Genomic DNA, 25,478 nt, shown 5'->3' on the forward strand with positions numbered 1-25,478 from the left:
CTCTCGTCGTCGCGAAAGCTCCCCTGTTTTGCGGCAGGTTGTTGTAAATACGCCCTAAAAAATTTATACATCGACGACGCAGCTTTTAAAATATAAGATGAGAAATTCTATCTTGAGGGGTAAAAATTCACGTCAATTGGTTTGCAGCGTAATATAAAATGTTTATCCCCGTCTATTTCCGAATTGAGGACTGAATTTCAACGGGGCCAGGCCTGCGCCTGAGCGTAGGCCACCAACACGGCGGTCACGTGACGCACCGACGCAGTATGGCAGCCGAAGAGTGCCAGCCAGAAACCAGTTCAGTCCTCCTCAGTGCCCCCGAGCAGACGGTGGGGTGTAGACGTGCTGCAGTCTGCAATGCACACTGTACACTTACGTGCAAAATTAAGCGGACAGCTTGACCGAAGCCCAGCCTGAGATGCCGAGCGCGCTTCGATCGCAGCAGGCCGTGCAGTGAGCTCGCGAGCACCGCGCTCACAGTGCTCACACCCGCGACCTCGGGCGGCCCGGCGAGCCGGGCATTGCGCTCACTTCGAAATGTCCAGATGAATTTTTAACAGGTTGCATCGGCAGAAGTGTTTTTTCCGGGAGTGCGCGAAACGAAACTGACGATTGCTCCACTGACCCAGTGAAAATGGCACGGAACCACGCGCTGGCTGCCATCGTGCTCCTCAGCTGCCTGGCCCTCTACTACAACAGCTGCTACTGCGGGTTCGTCTTCGACGACATCAGTGCCATCAAGGACAACAGGGACCTGCGGCCGCACTCCCCCTTCGCCAATGTTTTTTACAATGACTTCTGGGGCACCCCCATGCACAAGGTAAGACGCAAAAACGTGGCCCTTTGACACTTCAGCCGAAAGCGATTAGTGGAAAATTGGCGACGAGGCGGACGCAGCTCACGCCACTCTTGTTTTGATAAATTGCCTCTCCGGGTAATGAGGGCGGACGATTTTCGCAATACAGATGTTTTTAGATGAGAACGTTTACCTACAACCGCAAACAAGAGGATTTGCGCCCTTTAACACTTCTACAAGATCTATCTAATATCAGCAAAAAAAGTAGACATAGTTACCAGAATTTCAAATCCCAACGTTGATCGTGAAATCAAGATATACAGAACCAATTAAATCTTGTTTTATCGGTCGAGCTTTTATGTAAAAATACTGGTATTACCAGGCATCTTTGCATATCTCGGCTTAAGTAAATCATCAGTGCTATCGGAAGGCGTTGGTAAAAGTCTTCACAATCAACGTGTCAGACCCAGGTAGCCCATCCACGTAGTTTTAGAGGAACTAAATACTTCTTTTAGTGTTTGATGGGTAAATAGAATGCACTGAACTCAATAGTTGAAATTCCGCTCTACCCACGAAGTCCTAGTCTCTAGTGGTTCTCACATGAGATGTTAAAACGGGCTTTTGTATTGTTTGTACACAAATACCATATACAAGTGTAACTACCACAATAAAGTTAAAATAGTGTGATAACGTGTCACCTTTTAACCTTTTCAGTGCCTGTTTTTCGCAACACTGTGATACTCAGATTTGTTTTGATTATAAAACTTTGGCAAGAAACCAAGTTACAAAATTTTGTAAAACGACAAGCTTTGTGTTTCCTGATTAATTTAATATTGTTTTTCGTGTTTGATGTATCTTTATAGAGCTTATCGTTCACAAACATTTTTTTTATATTTGTTATTGGCCATCTGTGTGACTGTCACTAGTTTGTGTACCGTGTGATTCCGAGAAAATGTAAAGTCCAACAGCACTATTAAGTCCTCTATGGAGAGTACATAAGTGCCATAGAAATAATATTTTTAAGGTAATTATTAACATAATAACTCGATAACTCGTGTTTATATTTTAAAAACCTGCAAGATAAAACCCTTTGATTTCTCAAAAGGTCGTTAAACTGTGTTTCGAAACATCTTCAACACTTTTCTAATGCGGTTGAAAAAAGCAGGGGATCAATAGCTCTCAGGTTTCTCTGAATTATCTGCTAATAGATCTTGGTTTTTGACAAATAGAGTCAACCTGGCGGACTTCTAGTCGGTTTAAATGGATCAAGTAAGTGCAAAAGCAAGTATTTATAAATTGTGTTTTATGCGCCATCAGATTTCACTGCTTTATTATTTTTCTCTATAACTTTCTCAAGTGCTACATCATTTGTTTAAACAGTTATTACTGTCGTATCATTAGATTTTTAAATGTTGCTGTAGTGGATTATTTTCGATATAAAACCTGTAGGAATTTTACTGATGCTCTTGCGTACTTTTTCAGTAAATATGAAAGATTATAACAAATTCCGAACCAATTATTTTGTTTCAGTTACCCAATTAAAGTATTAAATTAGCTAAATGTGTCTCTTAATAAAGGTAAGAGTGACATAGACAACGTAATATACACAAGAATAATAACAAGTACTAAAATAATTAAAAATAACTAATTATAATTTGTCAATAAAAAATAGCATTACCGTAAATGGTCGAAAAATTTCCGAAGAGATCTTGTCGATATTTCACGGACCATGCGTAAATTTCAGGGCCGTATTTAGAAACACTGAAGGGGCTGCTTATAAACACAAACAAAATTCTTCACAGGGATTGCAGTTAAATTCATTTTATAGCTAAGGCAGGTCCGTTCCTGTTCGCCAGTTGACAACCGCAAAACCCCGAGGGTGTGAAATTTATGGCTTTACGGATTAAGAATTTAAGCTCTTCAACTTTAATTAATACAATTCTTATAACAAAGAAAAATAGTAATAAAATAAATATTATGATTAATAAATAATAAATAATAACAATGATAAATGAATTATTCTGCAGGTAATAGTTACTGGATCCAAAGAACACAGTTTGACATTTTATCTTCGTTTCCAGTATAAAGTCGACTTAATTCAGATTATCCTCCAGTTTCTTCTCTTGATTTTTTCATTATCTTCACCTGGACCAATTGACACACAGTAAACGTATTTATTTCTCATAACTTAGTATCATCACCATTACACCAAAAATTATCACATCATATTTCATCATCTTCAAGATATTCATCTTCTTGCTGCTGAAACCTCCTTGGCGTCCCACAATTCGGTTCTTCTGGTGTCTTTTTCCGCTTTTCCGATGATTATTTTTATCGGAAGTCGGGGTTCCAGTTATAAATAGACGTGTTAACCTTTGACGACGGCTTGATCCAAGCCAGATGCACGACCACCCTTGTCTTCACCTGCATCCTTCGCGATATAGCACTGCACCAGTTGCTCGGGACAAAGTAAGAACACGAAAAACGTGGGCCTTTGATACTCGAACCGAGAGTGATTAGTGGAAAATTGGCGACGAGGCGAACTGGGTCCCACCAGTCTTGTTTTCAGAAGTTACCCCTCGGCGAAGTGAGGGTGTACTAATTGTAACTGTCGTTTTTAACCACTGGTTGCAGTTAACCATCAGTCTGTTTCATGTTAACAATAAATTTTCGGCGATCAGATCGATTGTTGCAGTAAAGAGAACCAATTAAATTTAATGTCACTTACGAGACTTAAATGTGAAAATATTAACGACCAAGTATGGAACTAGTAAACCAACAATAATAGTGTGTTTAACCAGAGTTTAACTTTCGCTCTAGTTATAAAACTTTCTGTTTAACTTGTTGGTGGAAGATGCAGTACACAAATAGTGAATTCATCTGTTGCATTTACGTTAGAATTATATTCACAATGTTAAAGTTTCACTTTTCTTAGAAATTAGCTGTTCATAGATAAAGATATAGATTTTTTCTAATCTAGTTCTGGTTTATATAAATAGTAGTTTACTTAAACCATGGGTTTATCTGTAGGTGTGCTTATGTGTCTTTTACATCTTTAATAATATTCCAGTCATGGTAATCTGTTCAAATTTGTACAGGAGACGGCCCTGTTTTGCTTGCATGAAACAGCTGGAGGGAAACGGATTTACTATGTGGGTTGGTAAATCCTCACAGTTACACCTAAACACTTATAATTATTTTCGCAGGTCATAAAACCGATACACCTTCTGCCTGATTATGCCTGTGGCTCTTGACTCTAGTTTAACTACATTGTGAAAACTGTATAGACTGAGGATCACTGATCATAGGGAAAAAAAGCAATATTCTCAAATTTGATCACACAAAATTAGTTAAAATCGGCTGATTAACTTATCAAAGCTTTTATAATGTGCTGTTGAATGTATACCATGAACCTCGCTATTAATTCCTCGTAATTTATTACAGCGCATTGATTTTGGCAAAAATTTCGTAATCATTTTCGAAACGTTTCATAATTTAGAAACCTATCCATCCCTCCGAGTATGCAAATCTGTGCCTTGCAGCGTGTATTTCAGCAAAGTTTCATGTTGATCTTCTTGCGGCTATTCTGACGAGTTATATCCTGGTTGTTATTTTTACCAATTTTTTTTCAAATATTAATAAGCATTATTTATAGCTGCCCAAGTTGGTCGAGTAGATGCCAAACGTTGATCCGAAATAAATAATTGATTGTTATATCTGGAGCGCCGATCTTCATCTTAAAACTTTCCGCGGTGTTTGTAAAAGTTCAATTCAGCACTTCTCGGATAAAGCGTCCTCCTACAGCGCATAATTAGGATTAAACAAATCCTTTCTGTTTGGTTCAACGGTCAAAATCAAGGCTGAGTTGCATTGATCCGCAGCGTGTTAAAATTCGCAAAGCTGGATCGTTTGTTTGGAATTTACATAAAACTCTTCCACTTCACACGTTCTCTATCCTCCCATAATTTTTTCACCGTTCTCTCCATGATCCTCTTTGTAGGTTCCATTCACCAATGTTCGCGATCATTAATATATCAGGCCAATTGGGATTCAAAGCGGCCCTTTTCAAGGCAGGAATATATCAAGGAGAGACACCCGCCTTTGTGTTCCCCGGTTTTATTCAACATTTGTCCTTCTGCCGTAATTGGAAGCCTCTTAATTCTTAAAGAACACGGCGATATCTTTTTATCGCGATCACATTCACCGATTCGGCTCTATAATCTCGCGGATTATCTCCGAAATGGGAAATAAATCTCCGAAAACTACAAAATATCAGTTTATCCACTTATCAGGTAGTGTTATAAAACGAGAATTTCCATTTACAAGGGACTTAGACACGCACAGGGCTTAAGCGACCAATGCACCCGCTCTTTGTTCTAGCCCAGTAATCCTTTAAGTAATCAAAATCGGATTTTGTCAGGGTAGATAGGATTCCGGTGTGGATATGACCATGCATTGGTGAAAAGTGCCGCATTTCTGGGTTAATTACGGACGCGGAAAAATTTAATGCTCGTTGCAGGGGCAACTGCTCATAAAAGAAACCACCGTAGTAGAAAATTACTTTTTTGTAATATTCACTCGGTAGGTACGTGCAGCATTTTTATTACCTTTCATTACCTCGCATTTGCGCCTAGGCGGAAAATTCTAGCCGGGTTCGTTACGGAAAATAGCACAAAAATAACCACCCAAATTTCGTCAGGGTCTCAAAGCTTTTTATTACAATAAATGCTTTTAAAGGAAGATACGTGAACTTAAAATAAACCCGTGCCATATAACTTTACCTGTATATAAGTAGTACAAGTTTACGACAATGTGGCGGTTTTAGTAACGTCTTTATATAGCTTATAAACATGCACAATTTTTTCAAAGCAATACATGTTTGTCTTATGTAGAGAAAATATGCTTGAAACTAACATTTCCACGATTTTGATTTTGACAGCTGCGCCAAATCGTCTCCTTTTTAGAAATTGAAGCGACTTAGAAGCACCTGACTGTCTCAAATAATGTATGCAACACGGGCACAATTTTGGCGCACTTGCTCTAGGTTCGTCGTTATTGCGACAAAAGGTTATTTTGCGCACTTGTTACGTAAATACGAATTTATGGGACGAACATTACGTGTTGTAAGTAAAATAATTTTGGTACGACAAAAATTGAAACTAACGTGCTAGTTGGGAGGCCGATCTGGCAATTTTTAATTTTATGATTGGTGCTTGTTGCCTGCGTGATGATATTGTCGAGGTTTGAGCAATAATCCGTGTAGGGGAGCTACCACAACACAGCGCTGCGGCGTTGTTAAAGCCCTAAATATATTCATTAGGGAAGGGCGCATACAAATGTACACCCCCTGATAAAATTTGCCAACTTTATTAGATATTGTGTAGCCAACCTACGTAAATTCATTCGTTACCGAAACGATCACGGCCAGTCACCATTAAACTTTTCTTATTACGGGCAAGTTTCTCATCGAATAATGGTGTATTCTTTTCCACACGTAATTGTCTCAAAATTTTCTCTTTGGGTGATAAGCGAAAAAGCAGATAGCATCTCCCCTCAACCCCTTTACGATCGTGGTTATGCTTTTTAGGGCGTTATTAAGTATTCAAGAGGTTTCTTAGAACGAAGCCGGAGAGATTTATTCCAGTTTTTATAGATATGGATACGGTTTAATACACTTCGGTATCGACGTTCTTTGCAAAAATTCACTTTTACGTCTTGATACTTTCACTTAAATTGGCGAAAAATGTATCTTTGTATATGGCGTCGGAAGCACCGACAACACTCGATCTGGAGCACTTCGCGGACGCCGAGTTCTTAAAACTTAGTTCTCGATTTTAATAGGATTCTCGGGATGCTTTGAAACGCTCGAGGGATCGCGGAATATCATTAGATTCTCTTATTTTCATCGTTTCCAATTTTTTGCTTAATTCTTGAATAGAGCGAAATTTGTCGATATTACGACTCAAATTAAAATCCGCAGTTTATCGTTCGAATCCAAGATATATTACTTCCATAACGATCAACAGCGTTAACTGCAAAAAGCCTGTCTTTTGCACAAATTACTAGCAATTAAATTTAGTCTCATCGCAAAGCGAGCTTAATGGGGCGGCGAAAGAAATGTGCGATATATTACCTTCCATTCGGCGAAATTGTTCAAAATTAACAAAAAGAAAACGTTCCTTTCGAAACCATTAGTTGCTAGTTGCCCCCATTCTGCGATGATGTAATTCAACAAATTGGTAAGGTAATTACAAGGAAGAATTGCTCCAATTTGTTGACATTGTTGATCACATTTGCCGTAATAACACAAGTGTTATAGAGCACGAGTTCAATTTTCTGATGACTGCTATGAACGATATCCTCACGGATTAACTAAATACTTATTTATTACTCAAGTATTATATTGTCTTTGCTACATCTTGATCACCTTCGACTATTGCTTCCATACGTTTTGGTAAACTTTTTTGTTGAAACCAAGACAACTAGTTGGTGAAACTCTAAATGTTCTGTTGAGACTGACGTATGGACTCCTGACTTCGTCTCTTGGAGGCAGCGATAATCAAAAAATGGCGATAAAATTATCATGGCTGTTAGAACTTTTTACTGCTTTTTTAGTGCCCAAGTCAGGCGATTGAAACCCTTGAGAGGAATCATGCGCAAATTATCTCCTGGACCTAATGTCAAACCGGTCGCTGTGTAAATCTCCGATCTGCTAATGTATACTTTCTCGTCTTTCTCTCACGTTTTGAATAAGTTCACGATCGTAAAGCACGTACCTTCCTAAAAGTGCAATAAAACTTTACGTTTGTGATAAAAGTGTTATTTTTATTTTATGCCCCATCTTGATATTAGGCAGATTTCTGATCTAATAACTTGAGTGTTTCATGTGGTGGAAAGTTCAAGAAGTTGTTAAAAGTATATCGCACCAGTACAAGCAACAATAGTTTCGTCAGGCACTATTTCACCCCTTCCGGAGTCACCCTTCTTGTTCTACCCGTCCAGGAAAATCGATGGGATTGTAGAAACCCTGCAAGTGTGCACAATACGATGTTTTATCGCGCAAACTTTTAAATAAATTCGCAGGAATTAGTCGTCGTTCCTCGCGGTGTATTAAAAATATTTTCAGGTTGTATTGTGTGATTGGATTTATGAAGGATAATGCAGCATCCAATTAAAACTTTGTGCGCTGATATTATTTCAGAAAGCTTCGGTGTTTTAACAATGGCCATTAATAAGCAACTGAAATTAAGTTTATCAGACTGTAAATTCGGCCTGCCAATAGTAAATATAAATTATTTTTCCCCATTGAAGTGGAAGTTTTGGATTATGTGCTTAAAACTCTCGAGATTGGGAGAAGAATTAAATTTAAGTTTTGAACCAACGGGAAAGTTTTCTTTTGTCAATGACACTTTTCGCACAAAAGCCGAACAGGAGAGCTTTGATCTTTATCGATGTAATTTAGCTTGGGACTCGTAGTTTGGAAATTTTGGTCAAATGGTGTGGATATGTAGCTTTTTCCTGGGAGATTCGTTTTTTACTCGAAAGACGTGGCGGCCGTGACGCAGATCAGAATCAGATCGATTTGTATACAGAATGTGCTTTCAAATATTAGAAAGAGTATATTTACCGACGTCCCACGCGAAGTGTAAATCAAAAAAGAATGCACGACGTGACTTCTAACCTTTGAGTACATTTCAATTAAAACGAATCTCCAGGAAGCGCTTTAATTAAATTTTTCTCCTACATTCATACATTTTTACTCAACAATATAATAACATAAATAGATTTCTCCGTTTAATAAAAAATTAACTTTTATAAAGTTGATTACAGTTATTATATTTCCAGTTATTAATTTCTTTGTTGTGTATGTTTTTTCCATTTTATTCTTTCTCGTTTGGGATAATTTTCTGCCTGAGCACTTGTATGTATTATTTAATTAACAGAGTCCTAAAAAACCAACGCATATCCATCTCAAATCTTTATACAACGTTGCACAACAACGAATTCATGTAAAAACAAATTAGCGATAACCATCAAGTAGCGAAAAACCGGAAGATTCTAGAAACTCCAGGAAGCCGTAACACTAAACATTATTTGCGATTATTTATTGTTGCCCATGAAGCGTGAACTACAGGACTTTCGAAGTATGTGAAAGTGTAAAATTTAACGTTGTTATAGTTTACGAGATTGTGTTCACATAAAGTTTGTCATTCACTTTCAACTTCACCGCAAGACGGAGCGCGAGCTTCTGAAGAAGTGATAAACCATAAAACTTGAATTTAACTAAGGAGAGCTTATCGAATGCTACTTCATGGAATACATACTCAAGAAATGAAGTTATTATACACTGTTTCTTTAGAAGGTTATACATTCATAAAGTGATGATATTTTTAAAACAATTAATTCAGTCGTAAACGTTATTGCTACGACCATCATCGATAAGATATTCTGGTTACGTTATTGATAAACGATTACTTCGAATGTCCTACTTCTTGTATATTTAATTAAGAGGATGTTCTGTCTAAAACAGTGTTTTTGTTCTTTCGGGATTGATGCAATTAAAACTTTTAATACAAACAGTGTACTGGTCATTGATTTACTCATTAGCTTGGCTAAAAAGCTCGATAATCAATACCAATTTTTTTAACCAGGTATCAAATAGTAATGTATTCCTATCTGAAAGTCAAATATTTGCCAGACAATGTTATCGGATTAAGTTGAAAGACTTATTAGGGCGAATTTCGCTGCATATTATGATCCTTCCGGTGAGCTTTTTTATGTGAAAGATAATGTCGCCGTACATTACTGAACATTATCATCATGTTGATAATAATTTTTATAAGTGTCGTTAAGTGCTCTTCATTAGTCTTGGTATAATTAACGCCTTCATTTTTCTTTATTATAGCTTGGTTTGTTGTAAATTCTAGGTCAACGTTTCGGGAAGCTCTCTAAAATTTACAAATTTTAATTTTTGTAATTAAATTCTCCAAGACACTGGCGGTGTTTTCAAACTTAAACTTACTGCCGATGAATATACCTTTCATCTCTTGATTAGCCAAATCCCGAATAAGCTCAATCATAAATTCATTCGAATAAATTCGAAAACTGGCGTATATTTAATTAACTTAATTAAAATCTGAAACGAAAATTCAAAAATAAGCCGTCAGTCTACTACTGGCCACATTACAGCTTCAATCCGACTAAACGGTTTCATACGAACTTACAACTCTTCGAAAACAAACAACCGCGAACTCGTCATATTTAAAGTTTTGTAGATTCCTAGCCGTCGGCAAGTAGCCGTATTAATTAAAACTTTTCATAAACTTCGTAATAAAAACTTGTAGCTGCTGTTTTTTCAGTCTTTCCAACATCGTTATAAATTTACAAAAAATCAACAAATACAGATGTATACTTGTTAGCATCGATCGCAGTGTTTATTTTTTGGTCGGTAACGTTATTCAAACAAATTCTCCCTCGAGAAGAAATGAAGTGACGTGAAAAAAGTTGTGGGGGTTAAAAATAACTCCGAAGCATATCTACAACCGAGTCCGGTCTGTATTTACCCTTTGAAATATTTGAAACCTCTAACGGCACGACATTGCCTCACTCTAGCGACTATGCGTAACGTAATCATGAGCTGTTGTAAGAGGGGTGCACTCCTTCGGGAATAGACAGAAGAGATGGAGTAGACTTAAAATAGTCTCCCACAAATCATCCGATATGAGATTGCAAAAGTTGGTTTGTAAACCTGGCAACTGACTGTATTATTAACTGCGATTGCAATGGTCCAAGTTCATTTACAAGATAATAATATCGATTTATTTTTGACGGGGAACATCGTGTTTTAAATAAACACGTTTTGCAAACATGAACGGACTTTTTCTAGCCATGAATAATGAATATCAAGATCGACGGCATGCAAGTCGTACTTCTTGATAGTATCTTAGCTAAATTAACAACACTCCGTTTTTTGTATTGACAATAATGTAATTGAAAAACTAACGATCGAGTGAATAAAAGAAAGGGAAATGTCAAAAGTTTGAAGATTAGATGAGATCCACGCAATTGCCTGAGTCTAGGATGAAAATGAAGTAGACAGTTTGCAAAAAATCGCATTTGACCGCTCAGACTTTTCACTCGAGGCAATAAAGGAATAAATTGCAAAGTAACCTTTTGCTGAGAAGAGCGATACAGCGAAGAAGGATTGGCAGACAGAATAGAATACGAGCTCATGTTTCTAAAGAAGCCAGGAAGTACGAAACTTGTTAGGAATTTTTTAAACAATGTAGTTCAAATTTCATTTTGACCACATTCTGACAGTTTTTACTTATTGTGTCTGGTCTACGCTTACATTATTCTGGTGTGCATTCATTCCTTAAATTGATGACGTCACCACAGAGTACCATTGGGTAAAATTTTGCTCGAAATATGCAACGTGACATTTTCGTTTTTCTGGGGTTTAATAATTAGGCGCCATTTCTAATTATTCCTAATTCATGCTTTGTATGATCTGTCGTCTGTCGTTTGTCTTCTGTTGTCTGTTGTCTGTTGTCTGTTGTCTGTCGTCTGTCGTCTGTCGGTCTGTCTGTCCTCTGTCTGTCTGTCGTCTGTCTGTCTGTCATCTGTGTCTGTTTTCGTGCTGATTTTTATTAGATAATCTGAGAAACTACCCGATTGTTCTCAAATTTTAGATTTGTTTTAGGAATATCATGTAAATGCTAAAACGTTAACCAAAATTTCTTTGATCATTCCCACCAAACTTAAATTTTCTAAAATATAATACTTTTGTACTTGTCGTTTATGACTCCGCCTTGATTTTTATCACAATTACTTTACTGGCGGCTTAGTGGACAAGGCGCTGGACTCTCCCCGTTTCAGTTTGACTTGGCAGAATTCTAAGATGACGTCAAGTTTTTGGAAGCAATGAACAGGTAAATTCTGAATAACGACTTACCATGTTCCGATAACCTGAAAGCTTGTGGAAATTTTGTTGTACAATTTTGAAAACTTCCATGGACAAAATCAAAACTAACACTACAAAATTTAATCGAAGGTTATTTCAATAGAACTTTTTTCGTCCTTTAAGTACGATTCAACAATAACAGTGTAGGAAATAGTAAAAACCCATGAGAGAATCGAACGTAGGCGTTAATATATTCACGAAGTTTATACAAAAATTTTAATGCCTTTGGAAAACCTCAAGGCAGACTCATAAACGATCAGTACAAGAATATGGTTTTTTATAAAATTTAAATGGTGTTACTAAAAAAATTTTAGAGAATGTTATCAGATTGTTGCTGGGGATGATCAGACAAGTGACGGTTAGTGTTTTACCATCTATACATTCGCAAAATTCAACGACAATCGCTTGGATAGTTTTGAAGATTACGTGTTTAATAAAATCGATACAGATAGACGACAGACAAATTTACTCGAAAATTTTGTTATGTAACTTTTTATAAATTGTGTGTGACCTGTACAGAGTTCAGAATGTACAGAATTTGGCGTCCGAATTTACAAAGTCGTTTCTAAAGTACTGTCTGTCGTTTATAAAGTACGACGTCCGTCGTTTACACAATGACTAAATTCTGGTTAGTGTTTTATCGTCTACATAATCCTACATATTACATGTAAAATTTTACAACAAGAAATCCAAGTCTTTTTGAAGATTATCGTCTAATAAAATCGCCAATAGATGCTAAACAAACGACAAATAGACGCAAACGGGACGCCTACTTTTTCATACTGTTGGAAGCCATGAAAACATGAAAGTAGCCCTTAGGCAGATGGCTCCTATTACAATACATCCATAGCTTACGCTGTGAAAATAAACACTAAAGAGCAAACCGTAAATGAAAATATGTAATTTTAGATTACACAGGTCAAAAAGCCGCGTTTAGTTGTTCATTTTTTACTTATTAATCTTATTAATTAAATCTTGTAATCGAATCCATGGGGCGACTGTATACTTTTATGTTTTTTTGACGTTCATGACCTCTAGTGTTCGAAAAAATAGGTCCTCGTTTTCGTCCGCCTGTCCGCTTGTCTGTCTGTCTGTCTGTTTGTTTGCATGCCGTCTGTTCAGATTTTTATTAGACAGAATGACAATCTCTAAAACTACCGCCCCGATTGTTGCCGATTTTTGTATGCATGTTAAGAATATTGTGTAAACGGTAAAACGCTGATCAAAATTTGGCTAAACATCCCTACCACGAATGTCACATCCCCTCAAAATTTTTCATAGCAAGCAGGATTTAAATTTTATGAATTAACATATAGTACTTGCTAAGACAAAACTGATTTTGGCACTTTTGACATTTTCGACCAATTATTTCAAGAATGTACTTTGTGGTTTTTATATATTTACAGGAATGTTTAAAATTTGTTCATTTGGGACAATAGAGAAGTCAGGACAGGTCAGTTCACGTTAGGGCAAGTCAGGTCAGGTGCATGAAATAAGAAATAAATTTTATAGTAATAGTGTAACAAAAAAACTACGAATAGCGCTTTTTTTTACATCCCAGATTCTGTTAGTTTCCACTCACACTCGACAAAGGAATATAATTAGCCCCACCCACCCACCCTCTCTCCTTTTCAGTGAAGCCGAGCTGAATGAAATGAATGATCTTATACTGAACAGAAATAAAATTAGTCGTTAGAATGAGACGAGGGGGGGCGGGGTTAGTACTTGCTAAGATAAGACTGATTTTGGCAAATGACATTCCTTCCAAGAAAATATAGGGTGGGTGGGCGGGGCTAGTACTTGCTAAGATAAGACTGATTTTGGCAAATGACATTCTTTCCAAGAAAATAGAGGGTGGGTGGGCGGGGCTAGTACTTGCTAAGATAAGAATGATTTTGGCACTTGTTACATTGTCGACCAAATGTTTCAAGAATGTACTTTGTGATGTATATATATATTTACAGAACTCTTTAAAATTTGTTTATTTGGGACAATGGAAGTCAGAACAGGTCAGTTCACGTTAGGTCAAGTTAAGTCAGGTACATGAAATAAGAAATAAATTTTATAGCAAATAGTGTAACAACAAAAAATTGGTCTAAAGAGTTTAGACAGTATTTCCCTCGCTGTCGGAAACGTGACGACTGTATGCCTATTATGTTTTTTTTTCGCAGTAGATTTCAAAGCATTCGGTTTTGTAGTTCCTGAGTAAACCACTAAAATAAATTTACGCATTAAATTTTTTTTTTTTGAGTCACCCGGTATGTGCAAATTCAAAAAATATGAATGGAATGATAAATTACAAGTACAGACTCATCATATTTTGTATATTCTAGATAGGATTTATTCGACAAACTTTTGAGCTGACGTCATCAGTTTTTTGGAGAAGATAACCAAATATATTTTGACTAAAAATTGATTATGCTCTTTATAACCTTAAAACATCTGCAAGATTGCAAAACATTCGGTTCTGTAGTTCCTGATTAAATCAATAAAATACATTTTCGCATTCATTAATTTTTTTGGGTCACCCTGTATATGCAAATCCAAAAAATATGAATGGAATGATAAATCAAAAGAAGAGACTCATCATATTTTGTACATTTTAGATAGGATTTATTCAGTAAAATTTTGTGGTGACGTCATAAATTTTTTAGGGGGGATGAGTAAATACTAGAGATGTACCGACTGTGGGTCTGGCCGACTAACCGACTAGCCGATTGTTCGGCCAGTAAAAACCGACTAGTCGGCCGACTGTTCGGCTTTGCTAAAACCGGTTTATAAATGCAACAGACAGTGTGTTTTTTTTTCTATTTCTCTGACTACCTTAAAAATTTGTTTTATTTTAATAAAAGGACTAACCAAAGTTCCTTTATTTTCCAAAAAAATGTGTTAAATTTGTTTGGATAATTTTAACATTTAATTTTTTTTTAATAACTCAGTACAAAAATAAAGAATAACACAATTTAGGGCCAGTTTATACAATATTTTAACTGAGATTAAGTTGATCGCGCATTTAGCAAGGCCATTAGCGACGTCTGATTGGCGTAGAGTCCATCAGATGGTACTTTAACGCGGGGTTAAACATTAAATCGCAATTAAATATTTAATTGAGGTTCTGTAAACCGAGTTTAATTGTTTTATATAGTATTTTAATTTTAATAAAAAAAAGCCGACCGATCGGCTGTTTAGCCGACCAGTCGCCGACTGCCAGCCGACGATGAAAAACGGCCGAATAGTCGGCTTATCCGACCGGTCGGCCACTAGTCGGTACATCCCTAGTAAATACATTTTGATCAAAAACTTACCATGCTTATGATAACTTTAAAACATCTTCAAGATTTCAAAGCATTCGGTTTTGTAGTTCCTGAGTAAATCAATAAAATAAATTTACGCATTCATTAATTTTTTTGGGTCAGCCTTTATATGCAAATCCAAAAAATATGAATGGAGTGATAAATCACAAGTACAGACTCATTATATTTTGTACAGTTTAGATAGGATTTATTCGGCAAACTTTCGAGCTGACGTCATCAATTGTTGGGAGGGGATAAGTAGATATATTTTGACTAAACATTTATTATGCTCTTCATAACCTTAAAACATCTGCAAGATTTCAAAGCATTCGGTTTTGTAGTTCCAGAGTAAATCAGTAAAATAAATTTTGCGCATTCATTAATTTTTTTGAGTCACCCTGTATATGCAAATCCAAAAAATATGAATGGAGTGATATATCACAAGTACAGACGCATCATATTTGGTACATTTTAGATAGGATTTATTCGGCAAACTTTTGAGCTGACGTCATCAAGTTTTTGGAGGGGATAACCAAATATATTTTGACTAAAGATTTATGATGCTCTTTAGAGCCTTAAAACATCTGCAACATTTCAAAACATTCGGGTTAGCAGATTCAAAATTAAATTGCAAAATGTTGTTTTATAATTTTGATTTTTTTTCCAAAAATCTGGACGTTTCGGGTAAAAACTCAATTCGGAGTCGTAAACTACTTGTGTAGGACTATATTATTTTATACAATTTAAAACCCCTTTACTATGTACAACTTTGAAGTGACGTCATCGAATTAGTGGTGGGGATGATTAGAAAATTTTGGTTAGCGTTTTACCATCTACATGATATTCCTAATATAAGTACAAAGTTTCACAACAATCGGTCCAGTACTTTCGGAGATTATCTGTCTAATAAAAATCCGGGACGGCAGACAGACGGACAGACAGACGGAAATGGGAGACCTATTTCTTCGTCTTCTAGGGGTCATGAAAGATCGAGAAAACGTAAAAGTAGAGAGTCGGCCGACGGACTCGATTACAATACTTCCTTTGCTTACGCTCGGGAAGTAAAAACATAAATTATATCCTATACTTGTTCTTCATGAATTCGTGGATTTTTGTTTGTTTCGTAAGTACAATAAATGAAAATTATTCCAATACGGCACTTGGCTTGTATTTAGTGAATTCTAGGAGGAATCTTCTGTAAAATGTTTATGAAGTCAAACTCGTAAACTCACTAAAGCTTTCGTCGTGCTCTACAAATGACACTAATGGTAAATACACCAGTTGCAGCGAATTTTTTCTATAAGTTCAGTTCAGTGTTAAGAATGACTATTTAAAAGTGAAGGAACCCATAAAGGGGAAAACGGGTCACACCTAAAGAGAGTGGGTTGTTCAAACCAAAAATTTGCGTAAGTATTCCTGTTGTGTATGAGGTTTGGATCTCACGAATACTTGCAGGAAATAAACCTAATCGTTTCTCTGTTACTACGACATAAATTTGAAGCCAATTGACCATAAAATAAGCACTTGTGTTTTAGATTCAGTTGTAGTGGAGTAAGTGAAATTACCAGGATTGTTTAAGAAACTTTTTACCATGGCAGGCCTGAACATTAGAAAAAGGATTTTCAACAACATGGTGCACTGCCGCACTGACAACAAAATGTAAAAATGGCTACAGAACACAACTTTGAAAAGAAATTTAGTGAAGAATGATATAAAAGCAAACGAATTTACTGATAGAGAAAAATTGGAGAGTAAGAAATGGATGATTTTAATTACTGCCTTATCTGTTGACAAGTGGTGATCCAGGAGTCAAAGTCGTCAGACCCCTATATTCCTTGGCACACTACAAAAATGTGTTTCCAATGTAATTTTTCACAAACAATAGATAGTTAATTTGTCAAAGTCACACACGTTTGGTAGAAAAGTATACTTTTTGTATATTTAGTGTGCATTGGAAATCTATAAAACAGATATGATTTGTGGTGCATATAAGCTAATTTTGTATCATATTACTTATCGGGACGTTAATAACATTTGTTCAGCCATTCGAAGTTTGGCGTCTATTTGATTACTTTTGTCGTGCCGTCATTCGTGTTAATAATTATCGAATTAGTACACGTCAGCTTGAATGTTAGTCGAACCAGGTGGATAGAACTGAGCCTTTACCGATATCATGTAACTGCATGTTCCATCGGGAACAAGTAGCCCGTAACGTAATAGTCTATATAATTAAAGGATTTATCCGTAAGCGGATTTTTCCGGGTGTTTTAAAGCGACTGGTACGTCACCCTCTGTAAAAATAGACAGCAGCACAAACAGGCTTTAAATTGAAAATTTAAAGAAGCTGCCAGACCTCCTTCCACGCACTTGTCACTCAGTTGAGTTCTCCGCTTTGACGAAATCGTTCTAATTGAAATCTAGACAGTCTGCGTACGAATTGTAACATACAATAGATCCCAACTAATTTAATTTAACCTGAAGTTAATGGCGATGACACTCCCCCAGTATTATAACGAAATTAATTGTAAAGGAAACCTCCGCGTCAAGATTTTCCGCGAGCGCAACAGAGCCTGCCGTACGACTCCGGGTTTCCACGAGTGGAAAATTCACTTTCGTCCCTGCGGGCCATTTTAATTTTCTTTCTATTACAGTTTCACCACGGATATGCATTTTCATGAGTAATAAACCTCGTAATTTCAATCGGGCCTTGTTTTGATTCCATCCGGGCGATCTGAATTACACACAACATACTTCGCTGCACTCGAGGAAACCGGAATTTCTGGGCGCATAATTGCGTTTTGCAGTTTCTCACAAACCGGGCGAAAAGTTTCCGTGTTGCGTCGTGCTCGATCGCCCGGCCAGAAATTGTTCCTCATTAATAATGGCACGAAGCTGTTTTGTATTGTTGCCGCTCTCGTGGTGCATTTGTGATGGAAATTAGACGACCGCCAATATTGGAAAATTTGAATGATTTAGGGATTTGTTTTCTCTGGGAACTTTGGGCTGCGTTGCAGTTCGGGGAGTTTATTGAATCACACGCTAACTGATTGCTAATTTGTTGGTGGAATACATTTGCAGGTGAATTTATTCTACTTGTGAGTGCGGATTTGACGCTGGGAGATTTTGCGTTGGGTTGAGGTTTATTGGGAATGCGGCGGTGGTTCGTGTTCAGAAGTACGTGAAAAAAGAAAAGCTCAGATAATCTAAGTGGGCTTTCAAAACTGTGGACTATGAAGCAATGCAAATAGGAATAATAATAACCATGATAATATCTTTACCTATACAAGACATTGTTAATAAATACATTATGGAAAAAAGTTGTCCAGTAGATCACACAATTTACTTTTAAAATAATGATGATGGCGTGGCATCGTACATATCATCCCCGTTTCAGCGTCGCCGCCGCCCCAGGATCCGAAGCAGTTATTTATCGTATCTGAGAATTTGTTTATTTCAGCCGTTATAATTGGTAGGCAATAAAGACCGTATATTTTTAGACTTTAACCAGGGTATCATTTATTTCTGTCGCGGCCGTTCACGAGATCCACGGGAGATCCATTTCCATCCAACCCAGTGGTGTCATAGTGACCCCTTCGCCTACACCACCAGACGTGCAACTTGCTTTAGGTACTTCTTCACTTATTTAGTGATTTGGCGATTTGTAGGCGATCGTTGGTTCTTCTATACTTGTAAATCTATTGAAAAGGTGGCGGTACACTTTGATGCAAATTTTAAGAACAGTAATCGTCAATGTAAACTCTCGGTGTTGATGTTTGCAGCCAAAGTCCCGCACGCTTATGGATTACTGTGCGGTGTCCGCAACCTATTTATGAACGACGTCGTACTTTGCAGAGGTCAATAGAACCGTAATACACAACTATGTGACATATCTAAAAAAAAAATGGAGGTTATTTGTACAGAACTTCCCTCGCCCTTGAAGTATAATCTGATATCTCCCCTTTTTTAAGAAATTATAAAATTTGACTTTGCGATTTTCGTATTTGTGATAATGTCTAATAGTGGCATAAATAACACCCCCGCAGCACAAGAATTTGCGCTCCCAAGTACGAACAAGATAATATATATTCAAAGCAAATCACCAACAGGAAAATATCTTCACAGCACTAATGATAAGCTTAAGTTCAAGTGTTTATGTTTATAGATCGAAAGATAGTCGCGTAGAAATTAGTTTGGTCAAAAAAATTCTTAAAACACCTTTCTTGGCAAAAATAGCATTGCTTGAGATTAATCATCATCCATCAAAGCCCAAATTTCTGCTGTGTTGAAAATCTCCGTTTCCCTTTCAATGTTGGCATCTTCTTGACCAAACGTTGCGTTAATGCTTGTCGTGACAGCACTGTGAATGCCGAAATAAAAGATCATTTTTTACTAAAACTCTTATGAAATTGACAGATCCATTAAACTTTGTGTTGAAATTTGTGTACTCGTTCTAGATGTTATTTTAATGTTTTATCGTAAGTGCTGCCGACACGAAGATAAATCATCAGGCTATCGATATTCAACGTACCGGGGTCCAACGACACTGAAAAATCGCCATAGTTTAGAGATTTGTTTTTTGTGTCTCTTAATTTTTCAATATTTTACGGCCCCATTTGAATTTATCAAATCGACAACTCGACAATTTGTTGATGTAATAGATTCACAAGTGAATTTATTTAACCTGTCAGTTACGGATTTGGTGTTAGAGCCAGTCGCGTTAGGTTTGTTTGGTTTGGACAACGTGGCATTAGTTTTTCATGTTTATACACATCATGGATTAAATTAAGTAAATTACACAGTGTCCTGTTTGACGCCCGTGTGCGTGTGAAGCTTCCGCGTGAATGGAAAGCAATCAGCTTTAATAACATCCGAATAAATATTCGACTGATGTCCACTCGCTTAATTATTATGATTAATCGTTGTTACTTTTCTCATTAGCGACCGCAGCATTTTTACCTTTAGTACGGTTAATGGAAGTTTGTCATTGGGGTTTTAATGGAAAATTGATCATATTGTTATCGATTTTCACCTGGACGAGTTTAATCACAAATAACGTTATTTGTCTTTTGGTTCATTTTTGCTGGTGGATTTTTCATTCGACTTATAAAATTGTGGTGGTTATGACCGATCATTAATATCACAGTGTTATTACAACGATTGTCATAAATTTCTAAAATACGAAATGCTATTGTAAACGGGATAAATAACCACAGTATGTCGTGTTTTATATTGACGTAATTTAAAATGCAGGTTAATTCATGGTATTTTCATCAACGGTCAATTTGAATTCTTCCTACAATTTTAATGGCAAAATTATATTACCATAACATATATCTACCTACTTCAAAATTCATTATCCATTGAGTTTAAATGAAGTGCACCCTCTTACAAGACTTGTCAGCATTGTTTTCAAAATAATTACGTGCCTCTGCATAGTTTATGGAATATTGTGGAGAAGAATCTATTGTTTATGCTTACGCAGTTTTTCAAGCCACACGGAAAACGGTCATTAAAAATCGATAAAACATTATGACGATTTTTATATTGCTGCAATGAGTCATAAATATTTTCCATATTCATGATTACACTCGTTGCTAAAAATTTATGATATTAAAATCTGTTTCAGCCGGTTTGGTGCGGTTTTTGGGGCATTTTATATATAATAATATAATATAAGTTTATAGCTGTTTAAATGTTTAACGGACGACCGAATTATTATTACGAAGCCTGTGTTTTCGAGATAGTTCACTTTCTTGTGTACTAAATGAATTAGTGTTGGATGGTGTTGCGGCGAAGAATAGATAGATTTTTATGACAACCAAAACCGACGGTTGCTGACAGCGAATTGGCAGGTGTAACAAGCTGGGAGCGTGATCGAAGACATTACTTTCGTTTTAAGCATTTTTTTCAAGACTATTTCAGTTTCATTCAAATATAAAGAAAAAAATATTTTGTTGTAAGCCGTTTGACGAGAGTTCGAGCTTTTACTTGACAATCCACAGGCGAAGTCAAGGCATTTGATTTGGGTCTGCGCCAGTTTGAGTTATGGAAAAAAATTGCATAATATACAACAGGAGACAGTAAATTTTGTGTCGGCAAGGTTGTTGACGGCGTTTTATTGCTGAGAAAACTGGCCAATTAACAAATTTAAAGTCCATTTTTGTCATCATTTGATTAACTTTGTTTCGATATTGCAAATTGATGTTTTATTTTTGTTTGGAAATTAAAAATATACTCGTATTTTTATAAAAATGCAAATCAACTGAATATCTATTGTCGTGTCAATAAATATAGACAGCGAGTGAATGCATTTCATCCACGTAATTAATTTCTGAAGTATCTATAATTATTTCTATTCAACTGGTGGATGTAGAAAACGTATTGAGTTTTTTACTCTTGGCATCCAGATTTTTGGGAATAACGTCCGAATTTTATAACTGCTTTTACAGTTTACCTTTGAAGTTCCAATTTTGACATTGTAAATCGTTAATCAAAATTTATCCGTCATCTTACAATTTTGCCGAAAAGTTCTTAAAAATTATGAGTATATGTGGGAAAAAACTGAGTCTGATTAATTCATTAGTCAATCATCTTTGTTGCGTTTAAGAGACAAAATCAAATTTCATTCAATTAGAGTTTTAACTCCTTTCTTTTCCTATTGTAGAATACGTATACGCCGCGCGCCGGAATAGGATGTCGAGTTCGAGCTGCGAGCTCGAACTCGGTGTCGATGTCGGTGTTGGTGTCGGTGTCGAAAAATTCAAAGAGTATTTAGACCACAACGACACTCAGGATGCAGAAGTGATGCACAGACTAACTTTTGGAACTTCGTCTGAGTGGAGAGAGCCATGTTACAACTATTTAATAAAATGTGTTCGTTTGACTGTTCCAACGACTAAATTAGGTACAACAATTAATGCCGTTTTCACACGCTTTATTACTCGTTTAAGAACTGATATTCAATTCATGTATATCACTCATTTTACTTCTGTATTAAATGATAGGGATAAAGATACCGAAAGCGATAACGCTAAACAGTAATTTGTATTTTAAATCGAATAAGTTATAATTACTGCTCTAGCATTTGTAAATATTTACTTGTTACTTTAGTTGGTGAATTACACATTGTAGTTTAATTTTTTTATACAATATTATTATAATAATTAATTATGATATTTTTATATAATAAATAAATAAAAAAAGTATATTTTATAATAAACATAAACAACAATTGATTAGTCATCATTTTGTAAAAAAATACAAATGCAACATATTTTTGGTTGTTATTATTTTTTAATTAAGAGAAAATTAATGACGTCACCGCGTATACGTGTTTAATTTATAGACATTGACAACTCAGAGTTAAAACTCCAACCGTGCGTCCCTGGGTCGACGCACTCTTTTTTTAATCGCTGATGCTTCTAATCTCAACGTACTAATTAATAGTCGAATTCTTGCAAGCATGTACTGAGAAATTGAGAACATCTTTACCCGTTGGTTATCTGCTTTCAATATATTTTATATTGTCCACACTTGTGCAGACCTTTAAGGTTTTGCCCCCGCAGCACAGAGGCTACGAAAGTGTTAATTACTCCATTGGTTTTTACTTTATAGAGGTTATTAATCACAAAACGAAAACCGGAAAATCAAATTTTATAATTTTTTAAAGAGACGGAAAGTTATGTCGCAATAGCTGTAGATCAATTTTTTATTTGTACAATATAATTTGCAAATATTTTGAAAGTGATTTCACTTAAATCATGTGAAGCCGAATGAAATACTACATGCAGTTTTTAACTCATATTTAAGAATATAAGTAAAAATTAATTATGGCAAATTATAAGAACATAATGGATTTCTCCTATCCCCCCCCCTCGGAACCGCGTTAGCATTACTTCAGGGAGTTGGTTGTTCGTCACTTTCTTCTTCTTTCTCTATTCTAATATTTTTCCTTTTCCTCTTCACTTCCTTACTTTTCCTTTCTTGTTCATCGTTCCTATTTTTCTTCTTCTCCTACTTCTATCGTTTGTTGGTTCTTCAGGCATGCAGTCTTTTTTATTATTATTATTATTATTATTTTGTTGTTATTGTTCTTCCGTCGTCCTATCTTTTTTTCCCTGTTTTACTTGTGATCTCTCTTCTTATTCTCATTCACTTACCTCTCACAATTTCTTTCTCCTTTCTCTCTCTCCCTCTCATTACCTTTTCATCAATCATATTATAATCTGATCTGATCTGATCTGACCTGGCTTGATCTGACCTGACCTGACGTTTACATTCGTACACCGCTTAACTAAACTCTGATTTCTTCGACTATACCCATAAATGGTAACCTGATCTGACCTAACCTAATCAGAGTTGACGTGATCTGATCTTATCTGATCTGACCATACCTGATCTGCTCTGACCCAACTTGATCTGACTTAATCGGACCTGCTCTGATCTGACCTGACCTGATCTAATCTGATCTGGCCTGACCTGACTTGATCTGATCTGATATTTTCATTTGTAGACTGCCCAAGTCAAGTACTCAACTTTGATTTCTTCGGCTAACCCATAAATGGTTTAGTGTTAAACAACTAATTTTTTTTTCTCTATTCCAAAAAGGCGAAAATAACACTACAAAAAATCTAAAAAGGAGTTGTCCTATTTATAAATTTTATTTTTGACATAATTCGACATATCGTTTCTATAAATATAAATATAATTGTAACTGTTTGGAACTTTAGATTTTTAAATTTCTGGAATAAACAGTGCTTCGGTAGCAATATTTATGGTGTAATATTGCTTGAATTTGAGCGAATTTAAAACGTGTTTAATTTGCAAAAATAACTAACTGTGCATACTCAATAAATTGAATAATTCAGGCAACGCAGTTGGACATTAATGTATTAATGGGACGAATATCAACCGAAAATTTTAAATGTAGCATGTCGAGGCTCGAGTTTTGGTAATAATTATTTGTTCGTTTAATTGAATTAAGCAATTCATCGAATTCGAATTTTAGGGATGAATTGATTAAAGCCTAAGGTTAGGTATCGATCCGCATGTGGCCGACAGCAGGATTTTTATTAATATTTGATGAGCCCATATTTTATTCGATAAATTAAAGAGAATTTTCCGCTGGGACTTTATAGAGGATTTGCAGATCCGGAAATTTTAAACGAGCTGTTGGACCTTTCATTTTTATGTGTAGCAACGATATTTTGAAGGTTTTTCTGCGCGCTGTGTCTCATTTAGTATTCCGCTTGACTGCACACAACTTTCAGCTGATGGATTTTAATGTGAATAAAACAAAATTTGTGCCTTGTTCAATTACGTCCCGGTTTCAGATGGTGGCTACGTGTGTTGCGACGACTTTGGTGTTTCTTTTTAGAGCGGCATTAATTTTTGCCCACTTTTGTTTTTGATGGGGTGGACTTTTTAGGGTCTCACCCGGTGGGTTTACGGCGTGGTATAATACTAAAATAAATAATGTTTGGACAGTTTTTATAATGGGAATGTTCTAACAGGGATAATTTACCTTATTGCTCCGTATAATACAAAAATAAATTTGGGGCAGCGGCTTTATCGTAAAACTTTGTCACAGAAATAAAAATTTTCCTTTATGCGTGGAATTCCATTTTTATTTGTAACATAAAGTAAAAGGGCATCGTTTTCTTTCATTCCAAATTACTTTGATGTAGGTACCCTATATTTAGCTTCCTTTTTAGTTGTACATCAAAGTGAAATAGACTTGCATTTAAACCTAAAATTTAGATGTTTTCAGTTTCTCAAAGCTTCAAAAAATGTGTAGCTGTAAAGAGAATGAAATCGCTGGGAGCTGAAACACGGGACATTAATTCCCACATTCTCTGTTTGAGCGACAATGCTTGAAAGAAATTCTTTTAAGTTATTCATACCACGTGTTTCGTAAAATAACTAATGGATCTTCTATTACGCGAATGACGGCATAAAGCACAACTAAAAATCAACATTTTCGCCTGAATTTTCGCATTTACGGTTTACATCGCACTTTTATGCATTAAAAATGAGCTAACGGTGAATTTCCCGCGATTTACGCGCCTCTTTTCGTGCTTTTTGTGATGCATTTCGCTGGATACTTTATGCTAATGCATCCTTTTTATTGTTTCAGGAGCAAAGCCACAAGTCCTACCGGCCTTTGTGTGTTTTGACTTTCCGATGGAATTATTTGTACTGGCAGCTGGAACCCATAGGGTATCATCTCGTGAACATGCTTTTACATTCGGTAGTTTGCCTCATGTACTTCAGGTTAGTATATAATATCAAATTACTAACATCTTGAACCGAGCTAATCTTCTTTTAACATGCGATAGCGCCGTTAAAATAACTTTAACGTGCTTTTGTGCCCTTCACTGTACGCAGTATCGACGGGAAAACCAAATTTACACAACATTTCATCTCT

The 25,478-nt window shown here is 36.0% G+C and overlaps 1 protein-coding gene across 1 annotated transcript in view; it reads left to right on the plus strand.

Moving 5' to 3' along the window:
• Nucleotides 1–314: 314 nt before the first annotated feature.
• Nucleotides 315–25,478, plus strand: part of LOC135127442 (protein O-mannosyl-transferase Tmtc3-like) — a 56,247-nt gene continuing 31,083 nt past the window's right edge. The window contains exons 1-2 of the mRNA XM_064053886.1: nucleotides 315–820; nucleotides 25,188–25,324. Coding sequence (XP_063909956.1) covers nucleotides 635–820; nucleotides 25,188–25,324 — 323 coding nt within the window. The 5' untranslated portion in view covers nucleotides 315–634. The remainder of the gene's footprint in view (nucleotides 821–25,187; nucleotides 25,325–25,478) is intronic.

Source organism: Zophobas morio, unplaced genomic scaffold (assembly GCF_036711695.1).
Source record: "Zophobas morio isolate AGI-343-1 ecotype UQ-CSIRO unplaced genomic scaffold, CSIRO_AGI_Zmor_V1 ptg000002l, whole genome shotgun sequence".
Taxonomy (NCBI): domain Eukaryota; kingdom Metazoa; phylum Arthropoda; class Insecta; order Coleoptera; family Tenebrionidae; genus Zophobas; species Zophobas morio.